Here is a 14,156-nt window from a genome sequence, read left to right as displayed (position 1 = left end):
AAAGTGCAAGACCTCGCATTTGCTCACGTGGAATTCCATCAGCCATTTCCTGGACCACTCTTCCAAACTGTCTAGATCATTCTGCAGCTTCCCCACTTCCTCAGTACTACCTGCCTGTCCACCTAACTTGTATCATTGGCAAACTTCGCTAGAATGCCCCCAGTCGCTTCATCCAGATCATTAATATATAATGTGAACAGCTGCGGCCCCAACACTGAACCCCGTGGGACACCGCAGCTTATACAGCTTAGCAGCTTATACAAACACTTAAACAGAAGCTTTTCTATATCCAACATTCATATGCACATACTTTTCACAAAAATCTTTTCAAGATCAATTTCCCTCCCCAATTCAAGAGTATGGAAACTAAATAGAGTTAGAGTCAGAGTTTTATAGCACAGAAAGAAGCCCCTAAACCCATTGTGTCCACACTGGTCATCAAGCACCACCCACTTTAGTCCCATTCTTTCTAGCATTTGGCTCAATCTAGTATGCTATGGTCATTCAAATGTTCAAAATACTTCTTAAATGTTATGATTCCCATCTCTACCACCCTTTCAGGCAGTGAGTTCCAGATACTCTTAAAGCAGTAGGTAAAAACCCTTTTCCTCAAATCCCCTCCAAACATCCTGCCTTTTCCCCCTTAAATCTAAGGCTCCTGGTTATTGATCCCTCTCAAGGGAAAATCTTATCTACCCTATCTATGCCCCTTAATTTTGTACACCACAATCAGATATCTCCTCACACTTCTCCACTTTCTAGAGATTAATCCCAGTTTATTTAATCTCTTCTCATAGCTGAAACATTCCAGCCCAGGCAAAATCATGGTGAACTTCCATTGCACTTTCTACAAGTCAGATCTTTCCTATGGTGTGGTGACCAGACTGAAGACAGTGCTACCGCTGTGGCCTAACTAATGCAATTCCGTCATAACTTTCCTGTTCTTGCATTCAATGCCTTGACTAATAAAAGCAAGCATCACATATACCTTCTTAACTATCTTGTCCACCAGTATGGTTGCCTGTGGACGCGCACAATGGCCCCTCTGATCTTCTGTAGTTCTTAAGGTTCTACCATTTTTCACACCCTTGCCTTGTTAGTCATCCTAAAGTGTATCACCTCACACGTAAAGACCATCTGCCGTTGTACAGTCCATCTGACCAGTTTGTCCAAATCACCCTGTAGTCTAAGGCTTTCCTCCTCTCCTATTTACTCTACCATCTGTGAAGTTACTGATCAAACTTCCTACATTCAAGTCTTGACCATTAAATGTATACTACAAAACAGCAAGGAACCTGAACACCAAACCCTGCAGTATTCCACTAGTCACATTTCCAGTCACAAAAACACCCTTCCACCACCACCCTTTGCCTCTTACCATTAAGCCAATTTTAGATCCAATGGGCTCTCAACTTCTTGACCAGTCTTCCATGCAAAACCTTGTCAAAAGCCTCAAAGTCCATGTAGACTACAACCATTCCATTATCCTCATCCACACATCTTGTCATTGCCTCAAAAGACTTGTCAGACAAGATCACTACTGTGACAAAGCCTTGCTATCTTAGATTAATCCGTGCCTCTCCAAGTGGAGATTAATCTGCCCCTCAGAACTTTTTCCCCCCAATAAATAGATTCACTGGTCTACAGTACCCAGGTTAATTATTATCATTCTTGTGAAAGAAAAGAAAAAATAAAAAAGAAAGAAAAAAAAAGAAAAAAAAGAGAAAAGAAAAAAGAAAACAAGAGAAAAGAAGAAAGAAAAAAGAGAAAAGAAAAAGAAAAGAGAAAAAGAAAAGAGAAAAAGAAAAGAGAAAAAGAAAAAAGAGAAAAGAAAAAATAAAAGAAAAAAGAAAAGAATCCAATAGGGTTATTTTTCAGAATGAAAGTAGTCATCATATTGGACTCAAAATACTAGCAGGAGAAAGTGAGGTCTGCAGATGCTGGAGATCAGAGCTGAAAATGTGTTGCTGGAGAAACGCAGCAGGTCAGGCAGCATCCAGGGAACAGGAGAATCGACGTTTCGGGCAAAAGCCCTTCTTCAGGAATGAGGAAAGTTTGTCCAGCAGGCTAAGATAAAAGGTAGGGAGGAGGGACTTAGGGGAGGGGCGTCGGAAATGTGATAGGTGGGGGGGAAGGGAAATGAGGAAACTGGTGAAACTGAGACAAGATGGGGGGGGGGGGTGGGGGGGGAGGGGAAATGAGGAAACTGGTGAAACTGAGACAACCCTCCAACCACAAGGGATGAACTCGGATTTCACCAGTTTCCTCATTTCCCCTCCCCCCACCTTGTCTCAGTAAAATCCATCGAATTCAGCACCGCCTTCCTAACCTGCAATCTTCTTCCTGACCTCTCCGCCCCCACCCCAGTCTGACCTATCACCCTCACCTTGACCTCTTTCCACCTATCACATTTCCGACGCCCCTCCCCCAAGTCCCTCCTCCCTACCTTTTATCTTAGCCTGCTGGACAAACTTTCCTCATTCCTGAAGAAGGGCTTATGCCCGAAACGTCAATTCTCCTGTTCCCTGGATGCTGCCTGACCTGCTGCGCTGCTCCAGCAACACATTTTCAGCTCAAAATACTAGCACTCTTTCTCTTTCTACAGATGCTGCCAGATCTGCTGAAATTCCCCAGCACTTTCCATTTAATTATACAGAACTGCTTCATTTAGCATTTTTTCCCCCAATGCTGTGTAAGGTGTGACAGCCCCACAGAACTATTATTCCTTCTTTTTCTTCAGTAGATGAACAGGAGCACTGAATCTCAGCTTTTTGGATATCCAGATTAGACACTTTGTAAAGAATACCTCTTTCGTTTTATTTTAAAAAAGGATTCACTCATGGGATGTGAGCACCACTGGCTGCGACAGCATTTATTGCCCATCCCTAGCTGCCTTCTTGAACTGCTGCAATCCAATTGCCGTTCATACACCCACAATGTCATTAGGGAGGGGCTTCCAGGATATTGGATTAGTGACACAAAAATAGCAATGATGTATTCCCAAGTTTGGGTGGCAGGTGGCTTGGAGGGGGACTTGCAAGTGGTGGCTTTTTCATGTATCTGCTGCCATTGTACATCTAGATGGCAGTGGTAGTGATAGTGGCTTTGGGTGTTGCTGTCTAAGAAGCCTCGATGAATTTCTGCAGTGCATGTTGTAGATGAACACTGCTGCTACGGAATGTCAGTATTGGAGGTACTGAATGTTTCTGAATATATAGTGACAATTGAGTTGCTGCTCCCTCCTGGATGGTTTTCAGAATCTTGAATGTTGCTGGAGCTGGTCTCATCCATGCAAAGAGTATTCCATCACAATTTTAATATGAGCCTTGTAGGTAGTGGGCAAGCTTTTGGAAATCTGAAGATCTATTACTTGTTGCAAGATTCCTAGCCTCTGTCCTGTTCTTGTAGCCACAGTACTTGTACAACTGGTATACAGTTCAGACTCTGGACAATGGTCACCTCCCCCAGGATGTTGCTAGGGGTCATTCAATGATGGTAATAGCATTGAATGTCAAGGGGCAATGGTTAGATTCTTTCTTGTTGTGCCTCTCTCAAATAGCATCAAAGGAACATGTACACAGTCTTTAAGTACTGTAACTTAAATCAAGGAAATCAACTAAGAAGAAAGATAACCCTGTTTTATTAAGTATAATAATGACTGGCTTACATGCAGTGATCTGAAGATAACGTTTGCCAGTACATGTAGTTTCATAAACAAACTGCTTTAATTCACATCTATTACATATCAGGTTGACTCACTCATACCTTCCACGCTTTGCCTCAGCTTCTGAACATCGTCATCAGTCATATGGGAGAATTTGCAATTTACACCAAAATCACACTGACCTATAAAAAAAAAGTCATTAAAATCATAACAGTAACAAAAGGGTTAAAAACTCGAAATAGAAAAAGGTCAAAAACAGGACTGACAATATGGTGTAGCAGAGAAGCACAAACATAGTTCTCAATTTGAGTCACAGTCAAAAGGGCAGCGTCCGGTTGATAAATCAGGTGGGATATCTGACTTGGAGAATATTTCATATCTTTGGTTGGCTACCCAAAGAATACACACATGGAGGTATGATTGCAGTCTCTTTCCTCTCAACTGATTCAAAGAAATGGGAATGGAACATAGCACTATTCTGTTCTTGACTTTATAATAGTGAACTTGCTTATAATTTTAGAACTGTTCAATAGATTGTAATTCGATACTTAAAAGATTATAATAATATAGTTTTAGAGTTAGCTTTCAAACAACATACCTAAGCCAGGAGTGTGGAAAATAGACCCCTGCCCACAAATTTGCAATTGACAGTTATGATCTGCATCAAGAATTCCAGGGAGGCTTTACTACTTCAGTGCTCCCTTCCCTTCATCATCTTAGATACTTTTTTTTTAAAAAGTGTACCAAAAAGTGCAAATAGAACAATTTCACTTAATTGGTGAATTTATAGGAAGTGAAAGTGGAAGTTAGTGTAACAATCTGAAATACTAGTCTTACAGTCTGGCAGCAGGTTGAAACTTTATCTTATTGTGTAAAGGCTCTCAGCACCAAATAAAACCCTCAAAATATCAATCTATTTTCATCAGGAAAGTAAATGTTTATTATTAGAGGCACAGAACAAGTCAAACACTTCTGACCTAATTCAGCTTGTAGGGAGACAAGAAATTACAACTGAACAATAGGTTATGGAATGACAGTTTTAATTCAGAGCATAAGATAATTCGCTCTACTAATTTATGATCACCAAGGATATCCCCCATAGCCATCGCTCTCCCCAAATTACTACTTCAGACAACTAACTGGGGAAGAATAGAACTGGAGCCTAGTTCTTACAATTTTTAAAAAATTCAGTTATGGGATGTTTGTGTTATTAGCCCGGATAGCCCATCCCTAAAAGACAGTGGAGGTAATGGTGGTGAACTGCCTTCTTGAATTGCTGCAGTCCTTTAGGTCTAGATATATCCACAGTGCTTTGACTAAAAAGGAACTCCAGGATTTTTACCTGAGCAACACGGATATAGTTCTAAGTCAGGAAGGTGTATGGCTTGTAGGCTTCCAGTGCTGATACTGCCTGGCATCTGCTGCCCTTGTCCTTCTGGATAGTAGAGGTTGCGGGTTTGGAAGGTGCTGTTGGAGGTTTGTTAGTGAGTTACTGCAGTTTATCCTATAGATGGTACACATGGCTACCATGTGTTTTGGTAATAATTTGGAGGTAATGGAAGTGGTGCTAGTTGGGATGCTGCTGCTCCTCTAACAAGGTTACATTGTCTTTGTTATTTTTTTCAGAAGTTTGTAAAAAGACAGGTTCCGAAAAGTCTGGGTTTGGATAGGTTTTAGGGCCAGTTTGATTATAGCTAACAGTTACTGCCTCAAGGCAAAAGACTTTTAACTTTAAAAAAGAACTTGTACAATGAAAGGGGAGCGGCCAGTTCTCCCAGCTCAGTTTTTCTCTGGTTTGGTCTGGTCTAGCTATTCCCTGAAAGCAGTCAGGCAGTTGTAGATGTTGCTGGACGCAAAGTACCAGGTCCATGCTGATCCCCCCCCTCTTTGTGGCATTTCTCCTGTAAGACAGTGTTTGATTTTACCTTTTGGGCTAATGGGTGTTTATAGCTTGTGTTGCAAGTTTTGGGAATTAAATTGGGATGATCTGTTGGGTTTTCGGATAGGTTAAGTTATTCTGTATTCTGTTCTCTTTTATGTATGTTTCAATTAGTAATCTTGTAAATAAATTCAGTTTTGTTTAAAACTAAGTAGTTTGATAACTGCATCCCTCCCGGAATATCTGCACCTGTTTAAAACAATTAGCAAACGTTAGGCTACTTTCTTGAAATGTTTTGAGGGAGTCTGGCCTGGTCAGATGACATGCTGTGTCCTGGATGGCATCAAGCTTGAACTGTCCCTGGAACTACACTCATCCAGGCAAATTGAAAATATTACATTACAATCCTGACTTGTTCCTTATAGATGGTGAACAGGCTTTGGGGGAGTCACAAGCTGAATTACTCAATGCAGAATTCCTGCTGTCTGACCTTCGCATGTAGCCACACTACTGACTGATCCAATTTCTGGTCAATGTGATCATGGGGGATTCATCAATAGTAATGCCAATGAGGCAATGGTTAGATTCTGCTTTGTTGAAGATGGTCACGACTACTTGCATACTTTAAATACACTTCTATTTGCATACGTGCATACTATAAATACTAACCTCCAAACTTAACCTACATTGTTTGTCTGGTCCTATATAATCTACTTGTTCAAACATGTTATGACACACTTTGTGGGAGTAGAACTTGTACCCAGACCTTTGGCTCAGAGGTAGGGACACTACCATGGTGCCACAAGACTATTTTATTTTTTAAAAAAAGCATGTGGTTCCTGGGGTCGGAAAGGGTATACTTGCACAAATGGGAAATGAACTCACAACCCTGGCCTTACTAAGCAACAGCCACAGCGAGGAGGTCAAAAAGAACCTAACACTGACACCAAGGCTCACATTAATAATCATCGCTTCGGTACAGTACCAAAGGGAAATTGATACTCCAGCAACTTACAAGAGAAACAAAGTTACTATTGTTTTGTTTTCCCATAACAAGGTTGGAAATATTACAGCGTATATCATTCACAATATCTCATCTAATGAAAGCAGAGCTCTTGGGAAGAGGGAGCATTATACTTGTTTGAGATTTGAGATGGCCCAGGGAATCCTTTGTGGACTCAGACTTGGAAAGACTCTCTCTGTTCATCCCAGAGATCGTAGTCTTTGGAAGTCTGGAATAAAAACCTCTTACAGACAGTTTAATTTTAATCATCCCCTTTATTCACCAATAGTGTCACTGTTACAACATAACACTGATACCTATAAGCTAAACCAACTAGGTTCTAAAACCTAGGAGAGTAGGGTACCAGTTCTTCAAGTGCCTCAGCAGGCTACTCCGATGTACTGATACAAAGTGGCTTCCTTTATTCAGAAGTTGAAAAAAAAACTGCATGTTCTTAATTGGACAGCTAACAGTGAAAGACAATAATTCGTAAGGAAGAAAATTTAATTGACAGATCGGTGTGTGCTTGACTGATCACTCCTACAGGTCTTGAGCTATCCATCAGGTGGGTAAAACAAATCTAGCCGAGTTAGGCACGTGTTAGGGAGATAAGCTCCTCTCATAAAGAGGTACCAGTCTGACCTAATTGGAGAGTCCATAAGGTAATCTTGCACAGCTCACATGTCAGATACAATTGTTTTACAAAATGGCTTCATAGCAAGGAGGGCAAACTTTTGACCATAAAATGGCTTCCCGACTGATTGTATCAGAATCTCTTCAATGTTAGGTTCAGAATAATTTTAAGCTGGGAGCAGATTCCTGCTTTTTATCTTAAGCAGAGAATCATTCTGTACCGGAGACTGAAATGTTACTGCAAGGTTGTATTTAAAATGATTAGTTAGTCTCGACTTAAACATGCCTTCTTTTCAAGTTTGTGATTTAAATTCAAATAAGACATCAGATCTGATTAGTTAGAATTGATAGTGGGGCAGTCTGTAAGGTCTGTACAGTGGTCTGCAAGGATAGCAAGTTAAGGCTTCATCAATATTACCTTTTAATAACCAGTAACGGCTATTCAACATCCCAAAATGCAATTAAATTCAATCCATAGCAGATAAGCACTAAGAGTTAATTTTCTACTGGATTGAACAGCCTCAGCACTAAAATGGTCCCTCTCTAGTGTACTTTTGTACTCTCAAGTCAGCAAAGATTTTTTTTTCACTCTATCTGCTCTGCAGGTTTGATATCCAGACGTTTCATTACCTGGCTAGGTAACATCATCAGTGGCAACCTCCAAGTGAAGCGAAGCTGTTGTCTCCTGCTTTCTATTTATATGGTTGTCCTGGATGGGGTTCCTGGGGTTGGTGGTGATGTCATTTCCTGTTTGTTTTCTGAGGGGTTGATAGATGGTATCTAGATCTGTGTGTTTGTTTATGCCGTTGTGGTTGGAGTGCCAGGCCTCTAGGAATTCTCTAGCATGTCTTTGCTTAGCCTGTCCCAGGACAGATTGTTGTCCCAGTCGAAATGGTGTTCTTTTTTTCCTCCGTGTGTAGGGCTACGAGGGAGAGAGGGTCGTGTCTTTTGTGGCTAGCTGGTGTTCGTGTATCCTGGTGGCTAACTTTCTTCCTGTTTGTCCTATGTAATGTTTCTGGCAGTCCTTGCATGGAATTTTGTAGACGACGTTGGTTTTGTCCATGGGATGTACTGGGTCTTTTAAGTTTGTTAGTTTTTGTTTGAGAGTGTTGGTGGGTTTGTGTGCTGCTAGGATTCCAAGGGGTCTTAGTAGTCTGGCTGTCATTTCTGAAATTTCTTTGACGTATGGTAAGATGGTTAGGGTTTCTGGCTGAGTTTGGTCTGCTTGTTGTGGTTTGTTCTTGAGGAATCTGCAGACTGTATTTTTTGAGTATCCATTCTTCTTGAATACATTGTATAGGTGGTTCTCCTCTGTTTTACGAAGTTCGTCTGTGCTGCAGTGTGATGTGGTTCGTTGGAATAGTGTTCTGATACAGCTTCGTTTGTGTGTGTTGGGATGGTTGCTGGTGTAGTTCAGTATTTGGTCAGTGTTTGTCGGTTTTCTGTATACGCAGGTTTGTAGTTCTCCGTTGTCCGTTCTTTCGACTGTGACGTCCAGGAATGCAAGTTTGTTGTCGGTTTCTTCCTCCTTGGTGAACTTTATGCCTGTGAGGGTGCTGTTGATGATGTTAAATAACAAAGGGGTCATCTACGTAGCGGACCCAGATTTTTGGTTTGATGGTTGGTAGGGCTGTTTGTTCTAGTCTTTGCATTACCGCTTCTGCTGTGCATCCTGATATCGGAGATCCCATGGGTGTGCCATTGGTTTGTTTGTAGATTATATTGTTGAAGGTGAAGTGGGTGGTGAGGCACAGGTCCACTAGCTTCATGATGTTTTCGTTGGTAATGTGATTGATGGTGGTTGGGGTGTGTGTAATGGTCTCTTCTAAAAGTGCGGTAAGTGTTTCTTTTGCCAGGTCGATGTTGATGGAGGGTAACAGTGCTGTTACGTCAAATGAGATAATTGTTTTATCTTCCTCTATTTTGGTGTTTTTAATGATTTTTAGGAATTCCTGGGTGGAGTGAATGGAGTGTTGTGACTCTTCTAGGTATTTCAGTCTTGTGTGTAATTCTTTGGCCAGTCTGTAAGTTGGTGTTCCAGGTAGTGAGACTATGGGTCTGAGGGGAGGCTTCTGGTTTATGGATTTTTGGTAGTCCGTAGAATTGTGGGGTGTTGGTCCCGCCTGGTTTCATTTTTTGGAATTCCGTCTTGTTTAATTGTCCGGAATGGTGTAATTTTCTTAGGAGATATGTAATTTTGTTTCCTAGTTGTGGGGTTGGGTCTAGCGCCACCTGTTGGTAGGTGTTGATGTCTGCAAGTCGTGCATTGGCTTTCTCTATGTAGTCCCTTTTGTTCAGGATGGCTGTGAGCCGACCTTTGTCTGCAGGTACGAGATTCTTGCTCCCTGTTCGGATGAGGAAAAGGGCTCTGGACAGGATGAGCCAACTGACCAAGGCACCATGGTCCAGAAGGCCATTCAAGAGGGGGGAGCTAATAGACAAGTAGTGGTTATAGGGGATTCTATAATTAGGGGGACAGATAGTATCCTTTGCAAGCCGGATCGGGAGTCTCGCATGGTGTGTTGCCTGCCCGGTGCCAGGGTGCGAGACATCTCCGACCGTCTTGAAAGGATATTGGAGCGGGAGGGGGAGGATCCAGTTGTTGTGGTCCACGTTGGTACCAACAACATAGGCAAGACTAGGGTGGAGGACCTGTTTGGGCATTATGAAGCACTAGGCAGGAAATTGAAGCACAGGTCCTCAAGGGTCATAATCTCCGGATTACTGCCCGAGCCACGTGCCAATTGGCATAGGGACAAGAAAATTAGGCAAGTAAACACGTGGCTAAGGGATTGGTGTGGGAAAGAGGGATTCCACTTCATGGGGCATTGGCATCAGTTTTAGAACAGGGGGGATCTGTACCGTTGGGACGGTCTCCACCTGAACCAATCAGGTACCAATGTTCTAGCGAAGAGGATAAATAGGGTGGTCAGTAGGACTTTAAACTTCTGAGTTGGGGGGGAAGGGAAAGTGAAAGCGACAGGGAGTATGGAGGTAAATGGCAAGATAAGCAGCAGGATAGCATGTTTCCAGGCGGATTTAAAATTGAGGCAGACTGAGAATGCAGTAAAAAGCAAGGATAACTTAGGACATATGACTTCTAACATCTCTAATGATAAGGAAGTTAGCATTAAGGCACTTTACCTGAATGCTCGTAGCATACATAACAAAGCCGATGAACTAATGGCACAGATAATAGTGAATGATTATGATGTAGTAGGCATCACAGAGACTTGGTTACAGGGGGGTCAGGACTGGCAGTTAAACCTCCATGGTTTTTCAACTTATCGAAAAGACAGAGAGGTGGGCAGAGGGGGTGGGGTTGCCTTGTTAGTTAAGAACAAAATTAAATCTATGGTATTGAATGACATAGCGTCGGATGATGTGGAGTCTGTGTTGGTGGAATTGAGGAACCACAAAGGCAAAAAAAACATAATTGGAGTTGTGTATAGACCTCCTAACAGTGGTCAGGACCAGGGACGCAACATGTACCGGGAAATAGAGAAGGCATGTCAGAAAGGCAAGGTTACATTGATCATGGGAGACTTCAATATGCAGGTGGACTGGGTAAATAATGTTGTTAGTGGATCTAAAGAAAGGGAATTCATGGAATGCTTACAGGATGGCTTTTTGGAACAGCTTGTCATGGAGCCCACAAGAGAGCAGGCTATTCTGGACCTAGTGCTTTGCAATGAACCAGACTCTATAAAAGATCTTAAAGTAAGGGAACCCTTAGGAAGTAGCGACCATAATATGATAGAGTTCAGTCTGGAGTTTGAAAGGGAGAAGGCAAAATCGGATGTAATGGTGTTACAGTTGAATAAAGGTAATTATGAGGGCATGAGAGAGGAACTGACTAAAATAGACTGGAAGCAGAGGCTAACCGGGAAGACAGTAGAGCAAAAATGGCAGGAGTTTGTAGGTATAATTGAGGACACTGTACAGAGGTTCATTCCCAAGAAAAGAAAGATTAACCGAGGAGGGATTAGACAACCTTGGCTGACAAAGGAAGTCAGGAAATGTATTAAAGAAAAAGAGAGATCCTATAAAGTGGCTAAGAACAGTGGGAAATCAGAAGATTGGGAAGGATACAAAAGCAAACAGAGGATAACAAAGAGTGTAATAAGAAAGGAGAGGATCAAATATGAAGGTAGGCTAGCCAGTAATATTAGAAATAATAGTAAAAGTTTCTTTCAGTACATAAGAAACAAACGACAGGCAAAAGTAGACATTGGGCCACTTCAAACTGATGCAGGAAGCCTAGTGATGGGAGATAAGGAAATAGCAGGAGAACTTGACAAGTACTTTGCGTCAGTCTTCACAGTGGAAGACATGAGTAATATCCCAAAAATTAAAGGGTGTCACGGGGCTGAGTTGAGTATGGTTGCCATTACGAAAGAGATAGTGCTAGAAAAGTTAAAAAGTCTTAAAATTGATAAATCTCCTGGCCCCGATGGGATACACCCTAGAGTTCTGAGAGAGGTGGCTGAGGAAATAGCAGAGGCATTGGTTGAGATTTTTCAAGAGTCACTGGAGTCAGGAAAGGTCCCGGATGATTGGAAGATGGCTGTTGTAACCCCCTTGTTCAAGAAAGGATCAAGGCAAAAGATGGAAAATTATAGGCCAATCAGCTTAACCTCGGTTGTTGGTAAAATTCTAGAATCCATCATTAAGGATGAGGTTTCTAAATTCTTGGAAGAGCAGAGTCTGATTAGAACAAGTCAACATGGATTTAGTAAAGGGAGGTCATGCCTGACAAACCTGTTGGAATTTTTTGAAGAGGTAACAAATAGGTTAGACCAGGGAAACCCAGTGGATGTGGTCTATCTAGACTTTCAAAAGGCCTTTGATAAGGTGCCACACGGGAGGCTGCTGAGCAAGGTGAGGGCCCATGGTGTTCGAGGTGAGCTGCTGGGATGGATTGAGGATTGGCTGTCTAACAGAAGGCAGAGAGTTGGGATAAAAGGTTCTTTTTCAGAATGGCAGCCGGTGACGAGCGGTGTCCCGCAGGGTTCGGTGCTGGGGCCACAGCTGTTCGCATTATATATTAACGATTTGGATGAGGGAACCGGGGGCATTCTAGCGAAGTTTGCCGATGATACGAAGTTAGGTGGACAGGCAGGTAGTACTGAGGAAGTGGGGAGGCTACAGAAGGATCTTGACAGGTTGGGAGAGTGGTCCAGGAAATGGCTGATGGAATTTAACGTGAGCAAGTGCGAGGTCTTGCACTTTGGCAAAAAGAATAAAAGCATAGACTACTTTCTAAATGGTGAGAAAATTAATAAAGCCAAAGCACAAAGGGATCTGGGAGTGCTAGTCGAGGATTCTCTAAAGGTAAACATGCAGGTTGAGTCCGTGATTAAGAAAGCGAATGCAATGTTGTCTCTTATCTCAAGAGGGTTGGAATATAAAAGCAGAGATGTACTACTAAGACTTTATAAAGCTCTGGTTAGGCCCCATTTGGAGTAGTGTGTCCAGTTTTGGTCCCCACACCTCAGGAAGGACATACTGGCACTGGAACGTGTCCAGCGGAGATTCACACGGATGATCCCTGGAATGACAGGTCTAACATATGAGCAACGGCTGAGGATACTGGGATTGTATTCGTTGGAGTTTAGAAGATTAAGGGGAGACTTAATAGAGACGTACAAAATAATACATGGCTTGGAAAAGGTGGATGCTAGGAAATTGTTTCAGTTAAACGAGGAGACTAGGACCCGTGGACACAGCCTTAGAATTAGAGGGGGTCATTTCAGAACAGAAATGCGGAGACATTTCTTCAGCCAGAGAGTGGTGGTCCTGTGGAATTCATTGCCACGGAGTGCAGTGGAAGCCGGGACGCTAAATGTCTTCAAGGCCGAGATTGATAGACTCTTGTTGTCTCGAGGGATTAAGGGCTACGGGGAGAACGCTGGTAAGTGGAGCTGAAATGTGCATCAGCCATGATTGAATGGCGGAGTGGACTTGATGGGCCGAATGGCCTTACTTCCACTCCTATGTCTTATGGTCTTATGCAGGTAATATAACGATGTTTTTGTCTTTGAGGTTTTCTAGGGCTTTCTTTTCTTGTGTGTTGAGTTTGTTTCCTTCCCTCTTTCGGCTCAGATTAGGTGCAACTGTCTGTCTGATCGTTTGTTGTGTTTCTTCCGTGAGGTTGTTGTCCTTCAATGTGGTTTCTAATGCCGCTAGGAAATCCTTCTTGTCAGCGTCTCGGTAGTTGAAATTTAATCCCTTTACTAGTACCACTTTCTGTATCTGATAGGGTTTGGTCTGAGAAGTTCTTTATCAATGCCCCTGTGTTATCGGTTTTGTCTTTGTTTGTGAGTTTGTCAAGTTTTTTCTTCAGGTCCCGATTTTTCTTTTTCTGTGTTTGTCGTTGTTTGGTGTTTATGGCTCGTTCTACCGCGTCTGTCCATTCTTGATTTGTTGCTTGTTTGAATAACGGTTTTTGGCACGCATTTTCCCGGTTGTATTTAAGAGACATTTAACATCATCAACAACATCCTCACAGGCATTAAAGTTCACCAAGGAGGAAGAAACGGACAACAAACTCGCATTCCTGGACGTCACAGTCGAAAGAATGGACAACGGAGAACTACAAACCTGTGTATACAGAAAACCGACAAACACTGACCAAATACTGAACTACACCAGCACCAATCCCAACACACATAAACAAAACGGTATCATAACACTATTCCAACGAGCCACATCACACTGCAGCACAGACGAACTTCGTAAAACAGAGGAGAACCACCTATACAATGTATTCAAGAAGAACGGATACTCAAAAAATACAGTCCGCAGATTCCTCAAGAACAAACCACAACAAGCAGACCAAACACAGCCAGAAATCCTAACCACCTTACCATAGATCAAAGAAATTTCAGAAATGACAGCCAGACTACTAAGACCCCTCGGAATCTTAGAAGCACACAAACCCACTAACACTCTCAAACAAAAACTAATAAACTTAA

At 42.3% G+C, this 14,156-nt stretch overlaps 1 protein-coding gene across 1 annotated transcript in view; it reads right to left on the bottom strand.

Annotated features, from left to right (window-relative positions):
* Window positions 1-14,156, bottom strand: part of zmat5 (zinc finger, matrin-type 5) — a 40,869-nt gene that overhangs the window by 12,558 nt on the left and 14,155 nt on the right. Inside the window, exon 3 of the mRNA XM_043715826.2 lies at window positions 3,766-3,846. Within this exon, the coding sequence (XP_043571761.2) occupies window positions 3,766-3,846 (81 nt within the window). The remainder of the gene's footprint in view (window positions 1-3,765; window positions 3,847-14,156) is intronic.

The sequence above is a fragment of the Chiloscyllium plagiosum genome, unplaced genomic scaffold (genome assembly GCF_037043375.1).
Source record: "Chiloscyllium plagiosum isolate Xiang-an unplaced genomic scaffold, Cpla_swu_hap1 HiC_scaffold_24, whole genome shotgun sequence".
NCBI classification, from domain to species: Eukaryota; Metazoa; Chordata; class Chondrichthyes; order Orectolobiformes; family Hemiscylliidae; genus Chiloscyllium; species Chiloscyllium plagiosum.
Note: the sequence above shows the minus strand (reverse complement) of the source record. Positions and strands in the feature narration are given on the sequence as shown.